Source organism: Lissotriton helveticus, chromosome 8, assembly GCF_964261635.1.
Source record: "Lissotriton helveticus chromosome 8, aLisHel1.1, whole genome shotgun sequence".
NCBI lineage: Eukaryota > Metazoa > Chordata > Amphibia > Caudata > Salamandridae > Lissotriton > Lissotriton helveticus.
In genome coordinates this window covers 121783619-121804721 of record NC_136069.1, presented here as the reverse complement: position 1 = coordinate 121804721, position 21103 = coordinate 121783619, and the positions used below count along the sequence as shown (strand labels likewise).

Sequence of the window (21103 nt, the reverse complement as noted above, 5' to 3'; positions counted from 1 at the left end):
AAACAGCATAAGGCCGATATTTAAAGCCGTGTTTTCTGGGCATAAGGCCGCAATGATTGCCTGTCTGCAGGACCGGATTCCCAACCTATTCCACTCCACTTTCAATTTACGTCTGCGCTGTGCCATGAGTGCTGGGCAAAGACAAACCACGTGCTCCAGAGTTTCGCCCGTCCTGCCGCTCCCTCTGCACCATATTTCATCTGACGTGCAACGCCAGCCTGGCAGATCTTTTAAAAATTGCCAGTCACCAAGTCTGATAGCCATAAAACTGAGTTTTAGGTGCAGGGAGTAGGTGCAGGACAGATAGGTTGCAGGAGCCAAACGCCCGTACGAGTTCATGATGGCCCAGGCGTGTCTACGTTTGGCAAGGTGATTTTTATCCATGATGAGGGAACTTATTCGGACGCTTTTCTTAATGGTGGATTTAAATACTGTCATATTGGGGTTGAGATCCCATAGGTCACCCGCAGAGAGTTCTTGAATGTACTCCTTAAAGAGGCACCCATACCTGCCCCCTGGGTTTTTCACAAAGATATCTTGCCAAACTAGTGACTCCAATGAGCCTATGTCTGCTTGTCTGAATTTGTGGCAGAGATTTAGAAATGTGCCAATGCTGGAGGCTTCATAGTTTAATAAACCAAATTCTAGCCTAATCTGGGCAGCAGAGGCATTTTTGGGCAAACGAAGGACTTTTTTATAAATTTTTGTCACGTGTTGGTTTAAATTCATGTTCAGTTTACCCCTGAAAATCTCATTACCATATGACAGTGTCGGGCCTATTTTTTCTCTCATGACCTCTAGTAGAGGAGTTAAACTTGGGCCAGACAATTTTTTTGAGAGCTTAGAGAGGGTCACCTGTAGGGTCACAGCTTTAGCAGATATCTCCTTACGCTGTTTCGCAAAATTGCCCCTTGAGTCGAGGTTGACCCCTAGGTATTTGTATACACTTCCTACTGCAATGGTCATGTTGTTATATGACCATCCTCCCCCGACTTTTCTTTTTTTTCCAAAGATAACCACTTGAGTTTTCTTTAGGTTAACCTTTAACAGGTTTGCAGTGGTGTAATTGTATAATTTTACCAGGAGCCTTTGTAAACCAACGCATGTTAGACTGAGAAGCACTAGGTCATCAGCGTAAAGCAGGTTGCTTATGGGAACACCACCCACCTTTGGGGGGTGACTATTTGTTTCATCTAAAGTTGTCGTCAGGTCAGCAATAAACAGATTAAAAAGAAGTGGGGCCAGCACACAGCCCTGTTTGACACCCCTAGTTGTCATGATTTTCCGAGAGAGATGTGTGCCGGACCCCAATTTCACCTGAACCCATGTACCTGAATGTAACCGAATTATTGCCTCCAGAAGTTTTCGAGGGATTCCCCATCTCCTTAGCTTTTCCCATAGGGCTGCCCTGGGGACCCTGTCGAAAGCGGCTTTAAAATCAACAAAGCAGCAAAAAACAGCCCTAGATGTTAAGCATGCTTTATCAACAATGATGGCTAATGTCAGTAAATTAGTCATGGTTCCGGATTTGGCAATGAAGCCGGTTTGGTTCATTGGTATCAGATTCTTCTCCTCCGCCCACGCTCTCAGCTCGTTCAGGAGAATGCTCGCATAGTGTTTGGCCTCAATATCCAAGAGAGCTATCAGTCTGTAATTGTTTGGTGATGAATGGGGACCTGATTTGTAGATTGGGTGGATTATCGCTCCATGCCAAGAATCCGGTATAATCGAGGTTCTAAGGGAATAATTAAAAAGGTTGGTTAGATAGCCGGACCAGAGGGGTAGATTAGATTTAAATAAGTTCTGAGGTAGACCATTGGGACCCGGTGCTCCGTCCGCTCTTACTTTCAACAGGACTTTGGTGACCCTTTCTTGAGTTGTCTGAAGATCGTCGGTGCTGGGGTCCAAGCTACCAGTAGACCTGCTCCCACTTTTGCTCGGGCTTGTCGACGCCAACCTTGGCGGACATGCGTCTATTCCTTCTGGGGACTTAAAGTGATCCACTAGAAAAGCCGACCAGCTGGCTTCTTGTATATTTGCTGAGCCGGAGCTGGACTTACCAGAGTTTTGACGGTTAATTAAGGCCCAGAATGTCCTTGCGTTGTGGTTTTTGCTCTCCCATATTAGTTTGCACCAGAATCCATCTTGTTGGAGTTGGTTTTCTTTTTGTACTGCCTGCCTAAATGTTTTTTGGGCGGGTTTATACACCTTAAGAAGCTTGTTATCTCCTGGGGATTTCATCAGGGACCGCAAGGCGCTGTTTCTAAGTGTCTTCAGTGCCCTTGTCTCTCGTGAAATTACGCCCTAGCAGGTAACGGAATCTGTCCGAGAGAACTGTTTGGTTGGAAATAGCGTTATTAGTTTTAAACAAAACGTTGTCCATGCAGCAACTGGGAGAAGCCCCAGATCGGAGCCGGCTGAAATAAGGGCCACGCTTGCCTCCGTGACAAGGGGTATTATTTCGTCACTCCATCTTAGGCGTTTCAGGTTGTCACAGTGCATTCCTGTAAATGTAATTGGAGCAGATTTATGGAACTCTGGCTTTATTTTAAGGGTTAAGGACTGGGGACGATGGTCGCTTTCAGTTCGCGGTTGTATACTGAAGTTGTCCAGATGCTTCAGCAGAGCCAAGTTGCAAATAGTGTAATCTAAGTAGGAACACTTGCGGCCATTCGTCCAAGACCAATTTGGTGGTGTATCATTAGTGGACCTTCCATTTATTACCAAAAATCCTGCACTGTGTAGTTGCAACACATAGAGTTCCCCCAAACTGCAGTAGGCTTGGTTTAGCGGTTTGGATTGCGCCTCAACTTCTGCAGATGCAAGTGGGGTTAGCCCTTCAAGATCTTCCATATTGTCCTGGAAGAGGTTGGTATTAAAATCCCCTGTGATTATACAATCGGCATACTGTTGGTCCACGACGTGTTAGATGTATCTTTTTGGAGTGGGTACTGGGATTGATATAAATATTAAGCAGTAGAAGGGGGCGTTGGTTACTCCATGAGTTGATTTTGACTCCCAGGACCCAGTCTTCGTCGAAGTTCAATGGCATAATCTGGCCTTTTAAATTGTTAGAGACATAAATCGACAGGCCCCCTTTTGGGTGGCCGTAGAGACAGTCTCTGACCGCCGGTTTCCAAAATTCAATAAAGCCGGTCACTGGGGTGGTTTGGGTGGCCCATGTCTCTTGTAGTGCTATTACAGTGTGCCCGAATATAAAAAAGTGTGTATCCAAGTTGGTGATTTAATTTTGGAGGCCACTAATGTTCCATGAGCACAAAGCGAATGAAGGGGCTCGTTCCAGAATTGAGAGTTCTGTGAATGGAAGTGCTTGAGATGCCATTTGAACAGAAGCCTTGACATTTGGATGTCGAGGATGGAGCTCCAGGGGTCAGGCCATTTTATTGCAAGCCAACGCAGCTGGAAGCCACCCCCAATCTTGGGAATTATCTGGATTAAAATTTCTGTTCAGGGGAGTTAGATTCCCCTCTGTTATGCCTAAGGCGTTTTTTAGAATGGAGTAGGGCCTACTTTTGATTCCTGGTGCGGTACTTTCAACTTTTTGCTGGGTATCCTGATGGTTTACCAGTAATGAAGGGTAACCTGGGGGGTTGTACGGGTAAATTTTGATGCCCCATTCCCGAAAGATTGCCCTTTTCTCGATAAATACTTGCGCCCAGGTTGATGATTTAAATGACACCAGGGTTACCTCTGATGGTTGTGAACCTCTTGGTGGAAGGAATTCAATAGAGTCAATGTCTTCAGATGTAAGGGCCTCAAATCCCGGTACCCCATTTGCTAGTTTTATTATATTTGATCTGTTCAGGAAGTCGTGCCGACCCTTGGAAGTGTATTCTGGGGCAAGGAATATTCTGGCAACCACGGTGCTGCTTTTAGCACTCTTACTGCTGGGGCTTGCGTTGGGATGAGGGATTCTTTCGATTAGACAACCTACGTCTGGGCCCGATCGAGATTGAAGTGAAGTTGATGGACCTGTGCCTAGTGACTCACAGTTAGGGGGTGGCGTTGATTCATTGTTATGAATTTTTTTTACAGGACTAAGTCCAGGTGTTGGATTTGCCTGAGTTAGTTTATTATTATGTATAACTTTTACAAAACTGTGACCAATGATTCGATTAGCCTGCAGGGGTGCACTAGGTATGCGGGTAGGTTGAGGCTGGTTTCTCATAACTGTACTCGTTGGCTGGATCGGGTCACTAGGGTTGACCCTTAATGGTTCAATTATGGATTGGCACCCAGTTGCTGCTGGTTTTAAGGCAGTAATGATATGGTCCTGTCTACAGCCCGGGGTCTGTTGACAGACACTTGGGGCTGAATCATCCTTAAGTATACATTGGCTAGTGTTTGCTGTCTGAGGAGTATTTAGATCTTTTTTATTACTAGCATTTAAGAATAATGGAAATAATTTAGGAGGATTAATTATTGGGTTTAATCTTGTTTTATTCCTCGGTTTGCGCTGGCGTTTGCGCTCCCTCTTGCTAATATGCGGGGGAGGGGCAAAGGGTGCGTCTGAAAAGGGGGTAGCCACAGTGGCCGCCGTGGCTTCGCTCACAGGCACCGTTTCCCTCTTGTCGTTGGTAGAGTGCGGCTCCCCATGTACTGGGCCAATGTGTGTGGCTGGAGGCGCACGTGGTGCCGCTGCCGTAAAGGGGTCTTTGGGGCAATGATGCCCGTCTCGCTTAGCGATCTCAGTTACCAAAGGGTCTGACCCCCCGCTCGAGTATGGCCTGATCACTTGGCCTTTCACAGAGTTGGATGGTTCTGGGATCACAGTTAAAAGGTTTTGATTTGGCTGAAGCAAACATTCGGGTTGGTTACCTCCCTTCAGTAGCTTAACCTCACTTATGACCGTAGATAAAAAGGCCGGGAGCGAGGACAGCGAGTCAATGATGGGCGAGCAGCAGCAAACAGATTGCACTAATTTAGAGGACGATTGTGCTCCTGTGATTAGATTATTTAATTTATCTAATTTGTTGTCGATCCCTGCTGTGAACAATGCTAGAGTATTTAGCAGGTCGACCTGGGTGTCCAGTTTATCCGAAAGATAATTTAAAGCAGTGACTATTGATTGAAAGGTGAGTAATAGTTGGGGCCAAATACTCGAATTGGTGGACGCGTCTGGCTGTAGCTCTATTTTTGGTGTTAAGTTAGGCGGGTTCTGGGAATCTTTAAAGAAAAGTGACAGGTTCGCTAGCAGTTGGTCATTGAGGTCTGTTTTTTGGGAAGGTTTTGTCGGGGCTATTATTTCCACTGGTGAGGCGCAATGAAAGCATTGTGCATTTATCGAATTTGCACTTCCCTCTAATGGACTTAGGGCATGTGAAATGGGGGAACTGAGTAAATCAGAATTAAATACCGGACCCTTTTGTGCGTGTATTTGTGGAAAAATTAACTGAGTGTGAGTCACTAAGGGGCCCTCCCAAGGGACTCCATGGGTCTGCGGTAAGCAGGCAAGGGATTTCTCTGGTTGCTGAGATTGCCGTGTTTGGGTGCTTTGATTAGAAATTAAGGACCAAGGGAACAGTTGACTGGAGCAGACCTCTTGCTTACCAGGTTCAGGATGTGTCAGTCAGTCAGAATATCTTTATTCGACTTTTTCCAAGTCATACAAAGAAACAAAAAACAATAAAACATGACATGCAATACATATTTCTACATTTTTCTAAAAAGCAACAGTCTAGATGCACATTTAAAAAGCTATATACATAATTAAAAAATAGATTTACATTTCATGTCAAGAAGAACTTAGTAACCATTCAATTTTAAGGCGAAATTTGGCCAACAGCTTTCGCCCTAGCAGCGGCCACTAAAAAGTTAGCAGTGCAGAAAGTAATGCGAGGATTTGACAGGAGCTGTAGGAAGAGCAGCGCCGGGCGCACCTGTGTGAAGCCCACTTCTTTCAGGATGGGAAGCAAATATTTTTTCCTCTGCTCATGATACAAACTACAAAACATGACAAAATGCATTGTGTCCTGCACGGAAAAATGGTCGCAGCTACAAGGAGGGGCTAAGTCTGGCTTCTGCCAGCACTTAAAGGAACCTAAATAAAAATGTAACAGGTTAAACCTAAACTTAATTAACAAAAACCTGTGATAAGGGAATGTAACGAAGCTAAGATAAGGTGCGAGTGAGGATGCGCTAACCAAAAGGCTGTGTGCCCTTACTGCTGGTTTCAACAGTTCGTGTTCCTCGCGGCGCGCTTCCTTCCTTTCCCTAAATGACTTTTTTATATAGTCTATGTCCTGAGCCCTAATTTTTTCTGGGCATGAGAAAAGTTCTGGACGGCCCAAATCTGTAAATGATTTGACTAAATAGGCCAGCCATGGAATGCTGCTGTATTTGTCAAGCGATAAGACATCGTGTAAGATTTTATGGTTCAAAGGGAGGTCTTCATGCAACCACATTTTCAGCCACAGGGTCAAGGGGGCTAGACTCAATGTATCTGACAGGTAGGGTAGGCCCACCTCTTTGTGAATAAAATAGGTTGGGTTTGACTGTGGTACAGAGAGGAGAGATCTAATAAATCTATTTTCTGCTCTCTGAATAGGGTCAAGATTTACATACCCCCACAAAGGGGACCCATATAGTGCGATAGCCACAGGCTTACACTTGTAGATGATTTTTAATAGGGCTTCCATGGGCCTAGCTCCTAACTTGCCAGCAAAACCCAAGAGCGCTGAGGATGATCTGATTACGGCCAGCCTCTTTGCTCTTATCTGTGGCCCCCACGATCCTTTTTGGTCGAACAATACACCCAAGTAGGGGAATGTGGTTACCTTAGAAACGGGGACCCCTCTGCAAAAGAATGATTTATGTCTTTTTTTAGTACACTCACGCCCCATTACCATCATGTGTGACTTAGAGACATTAACCTTGAGGTCCAAATTATCCATAAAAGAACCGAAGGCGTCCAGAAGGAGCTGGAGGCCAATGCCGGTACGAGCAATCAACACAGCGTCGTCCGCGTACAGGAGTGCCGGAATTTGGACACCTCCTGCGCGCGGGACGTCCGCTTCCTGGCCTCGCAGGTGTGCCCCCAGGCCATTAATGTAGATGGTAAAAAGCGAGGGGGCTAAAATACAGCCTTGCCGTACCCCCTTTAGAGATTTAAACAGTGGGGTACATCTGCCATTATTTGACACTCGAACAGCTGCAAAAAGCTCCTGATGCAAAGTGGCCATGAACACTACCAAAGCTTCGTCGATGCCCATCTCCAACAGGATCGACCATAGTTTTGACCTATTGACCAGGTCGAAAGCCGAGGAGAGGTCCATAAATGCTAGAAACACGGAACCCTCCTTGGCCACAGTGTATTTAGAGATGAGTAAATGCAGATTGATACATTGTTCAATGGTCCCTTTTCTCTCTCTAAAGCCATATTGCAGTTCGGACAGCCCACCGCAACCCTCAACATTCTCCCTCAATCTGGATAAGAGTACCCTACCCAAGATTTTTATGGTTGATTCCAAAAGGGATATGGGCCTATAAAACGCAGGATCGTCCCGCTGACCTTTGTTTTTAAAAATAGGGACAATGGTGGATATGGCCCACGAGGCGGGGGCTGGATTACCATTAACTGCGTTAAACACATTTGACATAACCTCCGCCCACAGTTTAGGTGAATACATAAAAAAGTCAGCAGGGACTCCATCGGGTCCAGGAGCCTTGTGTTTGGTGGTTGCCAAAAGAGCTTTTTCCACTTCTTGGGGATTAAAGATGATAGGATGTGCAACTGCGTTGGGCAGTGGGACCTTTTTGATTCCTTCTTCGTCACCCCCATAGATGTTTTTGAAATGAGACAGCCATTTTTCATCGGTAATCACGCAGTCCATGGGTGCATTTTTATCTTCAGAGAATAGGGGCTGTTTGATGATCTCCCAGAATCTCCTACTGTCCTTCAACACTGCCGCTGAAAGGAGATTTTCCCATGTTTCGCGTTTGATGGTATCTTTACGATTCTTTATGGCTGCCTTATAAGTTTTCCTTAGCCTCGAGATATCATCTTTAACCCTAGGAACATTTTTTAGGGCTACCAACAGTTCTCTATGGGCTTTCGAGCATGCAGAGTCAAACCAACGCTTGTGTCCTGGGGCTCCCTTTATAGGTTTGGCTAAAAGATCCTTTGACACCTGGTCGCATATTGCCTCATATGCTGCTATTATTTTTTTCCCTTGGGTGCCAGATTTTTTACAGAACTCTACCTTGTCTTTGATTTTTGGGAAGTTTTTTTCATAGAAGTTTTCCGGGATCACTTTGGCCCACTTCACTCGTCTATCTTGATCAGTGGTCCTCAGGGGATATGCAAGTTTTGCGGTTATTGGTGATGCCCCCATCAGAGCTCCCCAGGCCACTTCAAGTAATACGGGGTTATGGTCGCTATGGTGTGTTAAAACTGTACGATAGTCCGTGGTCCGATTTAGAATGCCTAGTGAAACAAAAATGTAGTCAATCACTGTTCCGTATTGGGTGCCAGTAAAAGTTGGCATTCTCAGGCCGCAGTCAGGTTTGTACAGGTCATAGTTAGCGAGTAGTTCTTCAAGCTCCTGCCCCTGTGCGGAATGTTCAAAGTGGGGTCCCTGTAAGGCAGCATCGTCAACCTCGTTTTCGCTACTTCCCTTACAGGCTAGGTTACATAAATGTATGTTAAAATCACCTAATAAGATAAACTCAAAAACAAATATATATTTATAATATATAATATGATATTCTGAGATACTGTGTTTAAAATACTGTCTAGGTTAGCGATATTGCAACCTCTATAATCGCTATTCCCAGAATTGTAAAAGTTGACATATAAGGTCCTGCTGGTATTATTGATCACCCTTTCAACCATTAAGATATTATCAGAGTCGGTACTAATCTGCCTATAGCTTCCTTTTAAGTCCAAGGAGAACAAAATTACCAAGCCACCTTTAGCTCTACCCACTCTGCTAGGGACTGCAGGTTTAGTGAAACTAGTGAACCCATCCCACCAAAGATTGTCGGATGTGTCCCAAGTTTCTTGCAGGGCGATGATGTGATGGTTTGAGACAAAGCTCAGCCAAGCGTTATCCTGACGTTTTGCATTTAAGCCTGCTACGTTCCAGCTTATGATAAAACAGGAGTCAGTGGGTGTCCTAGATTCATTTACCCCCTCCGAGTCCCCTTCAACTATTTGTTGCGTTAATGATCCCTCATTAGATTCCACTTGAGGGAGGCTCTGTGTATCCTCACTAATCGTGCTCGGTTTAGCACAAGCCTCCGTCCGAAGTAAAATCGGAGGATGGTCGAGATTTGTCGGCACTTGAGACTCTGGTGCTTCCTTGTGAGTAGGATCACTAAAGTGTTCGACAGTGTTATGTCGACCACTTTTTAATGTTGGGTTGTTCAGCGCCTCCCTTTCATGATCGACTCCTAATTTAAGTCAATCACAGGTATTTGGATCAGATAAGGGACCAAACCTATTTCCTGTACCAAATCCCCCCTCAAAGGAAGTGGCTACCTGACCCTGTCTGTAAAGTGCTGCGTTCCACATAGGTTGTGGAGTATTTGGGCGTATCGAAGACTGATCGTTTCTCAACCAGTGTGTAGACCTATTGCCCCGAGCACTATGATCGTAACCCAAGAAGCCAGGACCCCAACCATTTGTTCTTGGCTCATGTGCCAAGGCAGGCCTGATGTTTAACTCATTCGGGTAATTAAATCTTCCTGACTCAAAGTTTGCTGTGGGCTGAAAACGATCATTAGGATATCGTGGTCTGGTGCCCCCTCCCCAGCTACTGGTGTTAGTATAACTCTTATATCTGGGGATGTTGGGGAAGGTGGCAAGCTGAGTCTCATTATAGAAAAATTTAAGGGTAAGGGGAATTATGGAACCACTACGACGTTGGGGTGGGAAAACATTAGTCAAAATGTCTGGGAGAACCTCCGCATTGGCAAAGTTTAAAATTACACAGTCCCCTTTAAACTTTTTGGGCTTACTCCCAATCCAAGATACCCTCCTGGTCATAACGATATCCCCTGCCAGTTTATCGAACCCTTGATGTGCCATGTTCATGTTGTTAGTAAGCCAGTGTAGCGCTTTGTCTTTCAAACTCTGATTGGACTCTATTTTGTCTTGTGATAGAACAGGGACGTTTGCCAATACCAGTACTACTGGAGAGGCTTCCATGATGAATTGGGCTGAGACATCCTCTTTTTGTGGTTCCGCTATAACAGCAGTTGTACTGATGTGGGGGTCTCCAGCTTCTACATCCTGTCTAGGTACAGGTAGTGATGGAGATGGTGGCAGTGGCAGCGGCCCTTGTTGGGTGGGCTGTGGATTACTTTCAGTTGGGGTAACCTCCACGTCCGTGACCGCTAGATTTGTAACAAGGGAGGATAGATTCGCTACCTCGTCGGCCAACTTGCTGTGTACCCCGCCCAACTTTTTAACCTCAGATGTTAATTTGTCCAGTTTCCCGATCAGGGGCTTGATTATAGTCCTGATTTTGATGTCTATCATGTCTTGAATCCTATTAAATAGGTCGTCGTCAATAATGCGTCTTGACTCTACATCAATGTCAAGCTCCGCATATTTCCCTTCACGTCTTGGGGGTGGGGTGGCGGGCTTTTTCCTACCTTGTTGTTTCCCCCCCCGCTTTGCTGGGAATTTTCTACAGGCTCTAACAGCCCGTGTTGCAGGCTGCAGGGGTGATAGGACTTCGTCCGTTGTGGCTATCTGGTGATTTGAATCAGCAGTAGTATTATCTGATAAGTCTATTAGATCAATTAGTGGGTCAGAGTCATCAGCCTCATTGCCATTATCTTGAGGAATATCTTGAGGGATAGGATCTGCTAGATTTATAGGGGGATTTTCTAGCAGTATATCAGATGTCGTTATGCTTAGTACACTTGTGGGAGGGCTTTCTGGAGGCAGAATAGGCGATTGGCTCAAGCCAAGGGATTGCCTTCTCTTGTTGTTAATGTTGCTGACCACTTGTACTAGATAGGAGTCTAAGGTGTTCAGTGGCTCAGTGGGAGCAGGTACCAGTTTCTTCCCCATGTTTGCTGCTGTCTATTGAAGGCTGTCTGGGGCTGGACAGTCTATCTGGACTTGGCTCGGGTGAGTTCAATATATAGTAGTAACGGTACAATGGGGTATAAATATCAATCAGCGATGGCGATTTGACGGGCCAGTATCATCAGCGCAGTATTATATGCAAGGATGTCAAACTGGGAACAGTACCTTATTGTCCATACGGTAGGTGTCCGTAGGTGTCAGGGGGGTGGCCTTGCCTGGCCTTTTCGTGCCTCTGAGGGCCACAGAGGGCCCGCCCTTTGCCCAGGCTTCTCCCGGGAGGCTCCCGCGTGCTCCCGCACAGCGGTAGTGTGACTTAGTTTTATTAGGTATGGACCACTCAGGGGGCGGGGCTAGCAGGGAGAGCGGGCCAGGTGTTCCAGATTGGCCGGCAGGGACTCCTGGGAGATGGAGTCCCCGCGCTTGCTCGCAGCCCTGCACTGCCCCTGGACACCCCAATAGAGTTTGCCAGATCCGCCGAGTCCCCCTCCTCAAATGCGGGACCCGGGAAGCAGGTACCGCAAATTGCAAAGTTCGAAATGCAAAATCACAGGATTGTAGCTCCGAGGGTCACAGAGCAGCCCAGCAGCAAGGTTCGCCGCACAACAAAGTTTGAGGTGCAAATTAACAGGATGTAGCTCCAAGGGTCACAGAGCAGCCCAGCAGCAAGGTTCGCCGAACAACAAAAGAACAAGGGATCCCGCCGGTCACTGTTTGGGGTGGGCTTATCCGACGTCCAATACTCAGGGGGCGGGGCTAGCAGGGAGAGCGGGCCAGGTGTTCCAGATTGGCCGGCAGGGACTCCTGGGAGATGGAGTCCCCGCGCTTGCTCGCAGCCCTGCACTGCCCCTGGACACCCCAATAGAGTTTGCCAGATCCGCCGAGTCCTCCTCCTCAAATGCGGGACCCGGGTACCGCAAATTGCAAAGTTCGAAATGCAAAATCACGGGATTGTAGCTCCGAGGGTCACAGAGCAGCCCAGCAGCAAGGTTCGCCGCACAACAAAGTTCGAGGTGCAAATTAACAGGATGTAGCTCCAAGGTTCACAGAGCAGCCCAGCAGCAAGGTTCGCCGAACAACAAAAGAACAAGGGATCCCGTCGGTCACTGTTTGGGGTGGGCTTATCTGACGTCCAATACTCAGGTGCATGTATTTGTGGAAAAATTAACTGAGTGTGAGTCACTAAGGGGCCCTCCCAAGGGACTCCATGGGTCTGCGGTAAGCAGGCAAGGGATTTCTCTGGTTGCTGAGATTGCCGTGTTTGGGTGCTTTGATTAGAAATTAAGGACGAAGGGAACAGTTGACTGGAGCAGACCTCTTGCTTACCAGGTTCAGGATGTGAAAGAGGCTGGGATGGAGCGGGGTAGTGACTTGGTTGTAAATTTTGAGAGTCTCTTCCCGTGCAAGTCGGAGATGGTGGTTGGCTTAGACAAGCCTGTTGGTTAACAAGGTCATTTTGGGGGGAAGGGGGTGACGTGGATCTGATTGAGAACTTGGTGATAAGCTTTTGAAGGGTCTCTGTGACAAAGACTTTCATGACACACTAAGGTGTTGAAGTCAAGTGAATTACTTTATCTGCCACCCACTCATCCCTAACAGAGCAGCATTAATTACAGTCTGAGATGAAAAAGCAGTACTTAATTTGAGCCTGTGGTTGCAGGTGGGATCCACCTACACTTATTTTTGAAGATAGCCACTTATTTTTTCTCATCAGACTTTGACCCAGAGCATCAGAGTGGAAACACAAAAGGGAAATAAGGAGGAAGACAAAGAAGGAGGAAGAGAAAGAAGGAAATTAAGTGGCATTGGCATGATTGAGCTACAGGAGAGCTTCTTGTCGAGATTAAAGAAAGAAGCATGAGGTAGAATCAAGGCTACAAAGCACTGGTATTCCACACGCTGACATTCGACAGCACCTATCATGTAGCCGTCTTTGGCCATTTGCGGGATTTCATTATTGAAAGCCACACGCAAACGCCAATAGAATGTGTGGGAGTTAACAAACTCCCACGGAGAAGTTTAGGAAAATTGTGGAGTGCTCACACAAAGCCTCCCATAGTGCAGCGCATCGCCGCTGCACTAGGCTTGACCTAAAAAATCTTCAAGTCAGGAAGTGTAAAAAGGGGAAAATGAGCCCTGCATAACTCTACTGTGAGCAACAAGGTGCTGTACAAAAGAGAGTGAAATAGACACTCCTGATAGGTTGATTTAACCTTTGACATTGGTTTCCACTTTATTTAAAATTTAACATGGATGATATTAACATAAAGGCAATATCAGACAGCATACAAAGCGCCTCTACTTTTTCTGTCAAATGAGACACCATAGGAACAGCCACAGCCTGGTTGTACACCCTGCACAGTGTACATCATGTCTGTTCTGAGAAGGCCGCAAGATCCTGCACTGTCTACTACCAGAATGAGAGGCATATGCTTTACGAACACATGGATGAATGGTGCACGAATGTTGGGAGAATGCGCAAGCAAACGTAGGGCTGAATCTTCATTATAATATTGATCAGTGTATGAATTAATTAAACAAGCAGCATGTGTGTTTAATTCGGAGTTCAAACTTGCACCACTGATTCCTATATGTATTGGATAAAAGGCTAGCTTATAAAGCACTTGTGTCTTTAATTTTTGTTTGTCAAGGGTCATAATAGCATCGTTAAAACGAACAATTTAGGCAAAAGGTCTAAATATGACCACAGGTTGTTATCTCATAGCAATGAAACTGAACTCATTTCACAAAATCAATCAAGCACTCAAGAAATTTAAAATAGAGTTCACGTCTCTCAACATATGGATTTTACTCTCTAACTTAGGACTTTGTCTAATTTAGGGAATGTTTTAGTAATAATTGGCCAAACATTGAGGGCCTCATTTATGAAAAGTGTTGCATCGCTGCGTGAAAACAGCGCTGCAACACTTTTCGGTCTGCCATCAAGGATTTACAGATACGTCAGTATTCCTGGTGTATCTCTAGGCTGGGGTGTGTCTGAAAACAAGCGCAACTCGAACAATGTGTCCTTTCACATGGGGAAAATCCCATGTGAAAGGGCCGCCATCAGTCCTTATGCCTGCTGTGTAGCAGGCATAAGGATTTGACGCAGTGGCTTCCTAGAAGTAGCGTCGTGACATTTCACAGACTTCACTGCATCACCACTACAAGCTTTTTTTGCGGTGGATCGCCCACCCGGCATACATTATACGTGACACAGGTTTAACATAGTGCAGGTGTTTACAAAGTGACGCATCTGCCTAGATGCATCATTTGTAAATATGGCGCAATGTGGCTCATATTTTACACCAATGCAGTGTCACAAAAAGTGACGCAACGGCCGCGTAAAGGGCTCATAAATAAGGCCCAGAGTGTGTTGCCCCTAAGGTACTAGAAACCAAGTCCCACAATGAAGCAACAGTTGGCCTACAACAATGTGAATGCTGGCAGTAGCGCTCCTTTGCTGCTCCGATGTAGCACAGTTAAACTGTTATGAAAAGGAGACAGAAGATGAAATTTTTTCTACCAAGTGGTCAACTTAAAAGGCACGTGCTGACTAGATACTTTTGATAAATGGGCAGAATTTTCATTGCATCTTTACTACTGCCTATTTATGTGGGTATCTTTACTATTTAGCAAACTATGTATGAAACAAAGTGGTGAATCTAACTATGTTTTCACAACAATAAAGTCAAACAAATTAACGTGCAAGGACAACTGGTTCTCTGTTTTTGTAACAGACTAAGGCATAAAAAAAAGCCTTTCCTAAAAATACATAGATCAGCAATTAAAATGGTGTGGGCGTAAAATAAATATATCAGAGACACACACCGGGTCAACCCTACCAAAGGGTCTATTTGAGCATGAGATAGCTCTGAGCCCTTCTATAAAATGTTATTTTCTGGTCGATTAATCTTATATTGTTACACGGGAGGAGAGAGGGAGTTAGCGTCACAATAACAGTGTAACTAATTAGTCACACAATAAACCAGGGCTACTGAATAGAATTAAAGAGTTTATTACAAACTCAGAAACAAGCTGATATGAGTCTCAGAGACATATTATAAAAATACAAGATCACCAGAATAAATCTGAATCTCCTAATAAAGTTCAGTCTAAACAACAGGAAACATACGAGAAACTCTGTAGCTGCTATGCAAAATATAAGAAAGATGATGTGTAGATCAAATTGCAGAATCTGATCCTCCTGCCTAATCATTAGTAAATATAGGAATCTCACTCACCCTACTCTATACTACATTTGGGAAACCCTACTTAATTTAAGGAAAACAAGGAACCGGTGTCAGCATAATGAAGTCTTGCGGAAAAGTACTCCAAGTCTAAATAATGTATAGCATGAAGCCACACAGTGAGAGGAAAAGTAAAGAGGTCTGCATCTCATGAAATCCTAAGAGCCTCTGCCCTCTAACTAACACCAGTTAGCACACAAAGTATTCAAGGTAATCACGGTCATCGTCTCCAATACATTTTCAGCTTCCACTGTAGCAATTGATAACTTTCTATATTTTTCCCACACCTCCAAGTGGGAAAATTCGGTTGACCTTGAGCTTCCTTTTCCCCGACTACACCTGACTATTAAAGTTATATCTAAAAATGCTCTTGTTCCTTTGAGTGAGAACTACTTTTTCACGAAAAATCTAAACATTAGAATGCACACATTATGTGATTCTATTATTCTAACATGGGACATTTTAGAAATAAATTTGAAACTTTATTGTTCTATTATTAATACTAGAGTGCAACGAGTTTACATTGTGCTAACGCCACATAATTAACATAGATTTGTGATGTTTAAGAGTATAGTCAAATTAAGCTGGTACGAGCCCCATCACCAAAACCCATTGAGGACACAAATGGGGCAATGTAACGCTCCACATAATGCCACAGATTGCTTGAGAGCTTAATCAGACAATAGCCAGCCATGACATACACATAAATCCAGAGGGGCAGATTTACAAGCCCCTTGCGCCTCTTTGTGCCGCAATTGCATCACTTTTTGTGACGCAACGGTGGAGCAAACACTGGGCCCTATTAACAACGTGACGCATCTAGGGAGATGTGTCACGTTGTAAAGCCCTGCGTCACATCATACCTGCATCAGGTATAATGTATGCAGGGATGCGTTCCTTCGCAGGAAAGCCTCATAAAAGTGATGCAATGAAATCTACAAGATTTCACTGCGTCACTTTGAGGACGCCACTGTGTCAAAACCTTACGCCTGCGTGACTTTTGCACCAACAGATGCATCAGAATTTCTGACACATGTGTCAATCCTTCCGCAATGGTGCGCTTATTGTAAATATGGCGCATCCTTGGTGGTGCAAGCATTTATTAGAGTGGCGCAAGGAAAGTGACGCATCTCTATAGATGCGTCACTTTCTTGTAAATCGGCCCAGAGACTGTAAGGGTCTGACTCAGCGTCCGCCCTCTCTATACTTCATTTGGAAATTTTTGAAGAATCGATGAAATGAGATCCACCGCAAAACTGAAGCTTTTTGTAGCCAGACCAAGTACAATAGAAAAAGTGAGGTTTGAAAAGTTTACACATTCTATTTGACTAACTATACAGAGGGTAACACTCACCGACAGAGTTAAACATTCAAGCATTGTGAGTCTAAAAACTGTTTTCACCTTCTACTCTCAATTCCAATGATTGTATTAAATGAACTGACTATGAAAAATTAAATTTGATTTGAGATTTTTAAGAAAGGAGCTTGTCTCAAATGAAGGGTAAACTTATTCCATGAATTTACAGATAGGGAGTCACATACCTCGGTTTTTTAAATAGTTAGGGCCAGATGTAGGTCGCCAATTACCGGTCGGTAACGGCCGATTTCGGCCGTTACCGACCGGTAATTGGTTTATGAGATGTAGGGGGCCCGAATTCTACCGAATCAGTAAATTTACCGATTTGGTAAATATACCGATTCGATAATATACCGAATCGGTATATGTACCGATTCGGTAAATCCAGATGTAGCTGGCACCTCAAAGAGTGCCACAGGCCCTTTAGGAGTCGGTATTTACCACCCAATCCTATTGGGTGGTAAAATACCGAATTCCAGTGTACATGCACATCTGTGCATGTACACCTATGCCATGTGACACACAGACATGCCCTTAGGGCATGTATGTGTGCCACATGGCACACAAGCCTGCAATTGGGGTTCTACAGGGTGTCAAAGTGACACCCCGTTCCCCCTGCCAGGATTCGGTATTTACCGATTCGGTAAATACCGAATCGGTAGTTCCCATTGATTCCTATGGGCTTCAAGGCCCATAGGAATCAATGGAAAATACCGATTCAGTATTTACCGAATCGGTAAATACCGAATCTTACAGAATCGGTAATTGCAAAAGAAAAATTGCCTACTTCCAATTTACCTACTCTTAAATACCGATTCGGTATTATTCGGTATTTAAGAGTAGGTAAATCGGAATTACCTACATCTGGCCCTTAGTCTCAGGAATTATTAAAAATAAATCTTTTTTAGATCACAGATTCTGATCAAGGATTCTGGAAGTGGGCATCTACAAAATAGCTTCAGTCCATAGAAAGTAATTCTACCTGTAACTAGAAGTCAGTGATGTTCATTTTGGGGAGCGAAACAAAACATGAGCTATGTGTCAGAACATCAAGTACAAAAATATCTTGCTACAAAAATATACCACCACGTTATGAAGGCAAGTGTGCAAGTGAGTATAGACTTAGTATTCCATACTCCACACTTAGGTACCTTGAAGGTATGTTATCAAGATACATATATGTGGAATTAAGTATATTAAACCATATCTATTTAAATTAACTTTCACAATATTTTTTGGGTCACTATTTCTGCCACCATATTTTTGTAGCTTGATATTTCAAACTCTACATTCTGGTAGAATGCACAAAACATGATAGTATGGCTTTTTGGGTATTTACTGCAGAAATGCAATAGCAAAATAAGGACCCAGAGAGTGTCATCCTTTTCGTGCTCACCTAGGACGGTGAGTCCGATGACCCCGATGTTGCGGCCACCTATGTCTGGAAGGTTGTTCACCAAGCACTGGTAGGTTCCTGTGTCCGAAAGCTGGGTGTTATTGATGTAGATAGAGGCCCGGATGCTTGGCATGGTCATCTCAAACCCAACACGCCCAGTGAAATGGGCTGCACCACTGATTATCTGCCCGCCCTGGTAGATTAGAACCTAGACGAAAGACAAATAGCGGATTTCAAGACAGGTTTGTAAGATACCACACTTATGGTATACCAGCGACTTGTGAAGTTTCTTTTTGTGCATTTTTCCAGCTTTTGCCAAGTTCAGTGGAAAACATTTCAGTGGGGATATTGAAAATGTACATTGCATGTATCCTTTTTATAAACTAAGAAAATGGTGCTGCATATTGTGTATTCTGCACAGTCAAGGCCATTATTGCAATTTGTTGAGAAACAAGATGCCAGCCCTACAATTCGTTTTTTTAGCTCGTAAATTCAAGCCAACAAATGAAAAAGTAAAAGGTATAAATAAATTATACCGAACAAATCTAGAAATAGGACTGATTTGTCGCTTGAATTTACGAGCTAAAAAAACGAATTGTAGGGCTGGCATCTTGTTTCTCAAAAAGTATTAAATGGTCCAGCTGACCCTACTTCCCAGGACCTACCTCCTTAATTTTACAAAATTATTGCAATTTGGGCACATAATTAGTACAGTGAGTGTGCACTCAAAATTTACTATATCTTGAGGTGGGGTAATTAGCATATACATAAGTACTGAATCTTTCCAAAAGTTTGCACGGGCATAGTAAACCAGAAAAAAAAACACATAAAGCTTCATGGATTGCAAAAATGAGTTACTTTGCTTGTGAAAATAATTGCACTGCTTCACTCTAGATTCACAGGTTTTGGGAAGTGTGAACCAAACCAAAGGGGCATTAAAGGAAAGTACAAATATGGTACTCACCTGCTCAGGCTGATTGGCATTGGACAGTGGTGTTACCATCCAGATCACATTGAGGTTGGTGAGGGCAGCGCTAGTGATGAAGGTACAGTGCAGGACTGCTGTCTCTCCCCGTGCCACCTGGACACTACTTGAGCTCACAGACACCTCCAGCGTGTTCACAAAACCTATGAAGAAGAAATAAATACAAGACATCAGAACCCCACATCCAAGCTCCTGTTAATCTAGAACACAAGGGAGGCACTGTAAATATGGAGGAAAAATTCAGTAGTCTATGGATTAAGCAGATTAAGGGACAGTTTATCAGTACATTGGCCAGCTTAAGTTAATGTAAGAATAAAGTTATAGTGACTAGTGTGAGAGCTTTCTAGTCTTTCCTGTTGCAACACTGTCTAAAGTGTTAGCATAATTAACACCCACATCATCAACACCTCCATCATATTGGCCACATTCCCTGAAGACTGGAAACAGCCGCACCAAACCAACTAAGTATCCTCCATCCTATCTCCCTGCTCACCTACCAAGCCAAACTGACGAAGAAGGCAATTAGCAAGCAACTCATGGCTCATCTAGAACTACACTACCTGCTGGGCTACACTCAATCAGGATTCATAAAAAAAAACACAACTCCGAAACAGCACTCTTCGCAGTTACCAAATATATCCGGACCCTCCTGGACCGAGGACAGGCAGAGGCCCTCATCCTGCTTGACCTCTATGCAGCTTTCGACACAGTCTGCCACAACACACTCATCAGAAGCCTCCACTAGATCGGCACCCAAGGACCCACACTGTTCATCAACATCATCCAAACCCAATGCATCAACATCATCTATGCCAATATACCCAACTCATTCTCTCCCTGATGGACAAGACAACGACCACCAGAACCAAATTCATCAACTGTGGGTGAGAACTAACTGCTTGAAGCTCAACTCCATCAAGATCTAAGTAATGGTCTTCGAAAACAAGACCTCCCTATGGGATTCCACCAGGTGGCCAGCAGAACTAGGACCAACACCAACAACAAGGAACCTGGGGATCATCCTGGACAACAAGCTCAACATGGCACTTAAGTAAAAGCAGTGAGTGCTGCCTGCTTCCGCATCCTATGTATGCTACAAAAGATCTTCAAATGGCTGCCACAGACCACCAGACAAAATGTCAAGCAAGCACTCATGACGAAGCAGACTTGACTACAGCAAGACTAAGTCAGAACCTCCAAGCAGCTCAGACACAGACTCCAGACCATCCAGAATGATGCTGCAAGACTCATCTTCAACCTCCAATGCCACACTCATATCTCACCTCACCTCAGGGGGCACCACTAGTTCACAATTCACAAATGAAGCCAATTCAAACTCCTCACTCACACACACAAAGCCTCTTGCACAACATTCAGCCAGCAAATCTTATCAGCAGCATAAACGTTCTCCCCCGCCTGCCAGAAACCTACGCTCCCCTTGCTTTCCAGCAGAGAAGGAGTTTTATCGCTCTCCTACATCACACCCTAAACATGGAATGACCTCCCACAACACATCAGATTCTCTTCCTCACATCTTGAGTTCTGCAAGAAAATGAAGACCTGGCTCTCCGAATAACCACACGGAGACCGCACGCCAACACTCCTGCTCATGCTCCTGAATACCCTCATGGGTGAATAGTGGGCTCTACAAATCAACATAAAATAATGAACATAACATAATGTTCCAGATGAAATGCCTCAGGAAGGTATGCACCCCCATCTGCAACATGGGCCCCCTCAGAAGGTCAAAATGAGGGGGAACCTCTTGGCACCAGGTTCCACTACTTTTATTTTTACTGTTGAAAGTGTTCCTCTACTTTTCATAACCATCTTCAGAGAACAGGTTGCGTTTTTATTCAAAACTGACCTGCATATATTTCTGGGCCAATTTCTGTCAATAGCCAGTCCAAATTGATCAATAGGCAGGACTGAGGGGCAGACTCTCTAAACCAATGCGGTACAAAAGGGGGGTGGTGATGGACGGAGCATCTGAACCAATCAAACACTCACACCCAGTCAAAAGATCTGGGTTTAATCCATCACCGTTCTTTAGCCC

At 44.5% G+C, this 21103-nt stretch overlaps 1 protein-coding gene across 1 annotated transcript in view; it reads right to left on the bottom strand.

Moving 5' to 3' along the window:
* Positions 1 to 21103, bottom strand: part of IGSF11 (immunoglobulin superfamily member 11) — a 640837-nt gene that overhangs the window by 76185 nt on the left and 543549 nt on the right. Inside the window, exons 2-3 of the mRNA XM_078655922.1 lie at positions 19027 to 19190; positions 18063 to 18270 (exon numbers count right to left, since the gene is read on the bottom strand). Of these exons, the coding sequence (XP_078512048.1) occupies positions 18063 to 18270; positions 19027 to 19190 (372 nt within the window). The remainder of the gene's footprint in view (positions 1 to 18062; positions 18271 to 19026; positions 19191 to 21103) is intronic.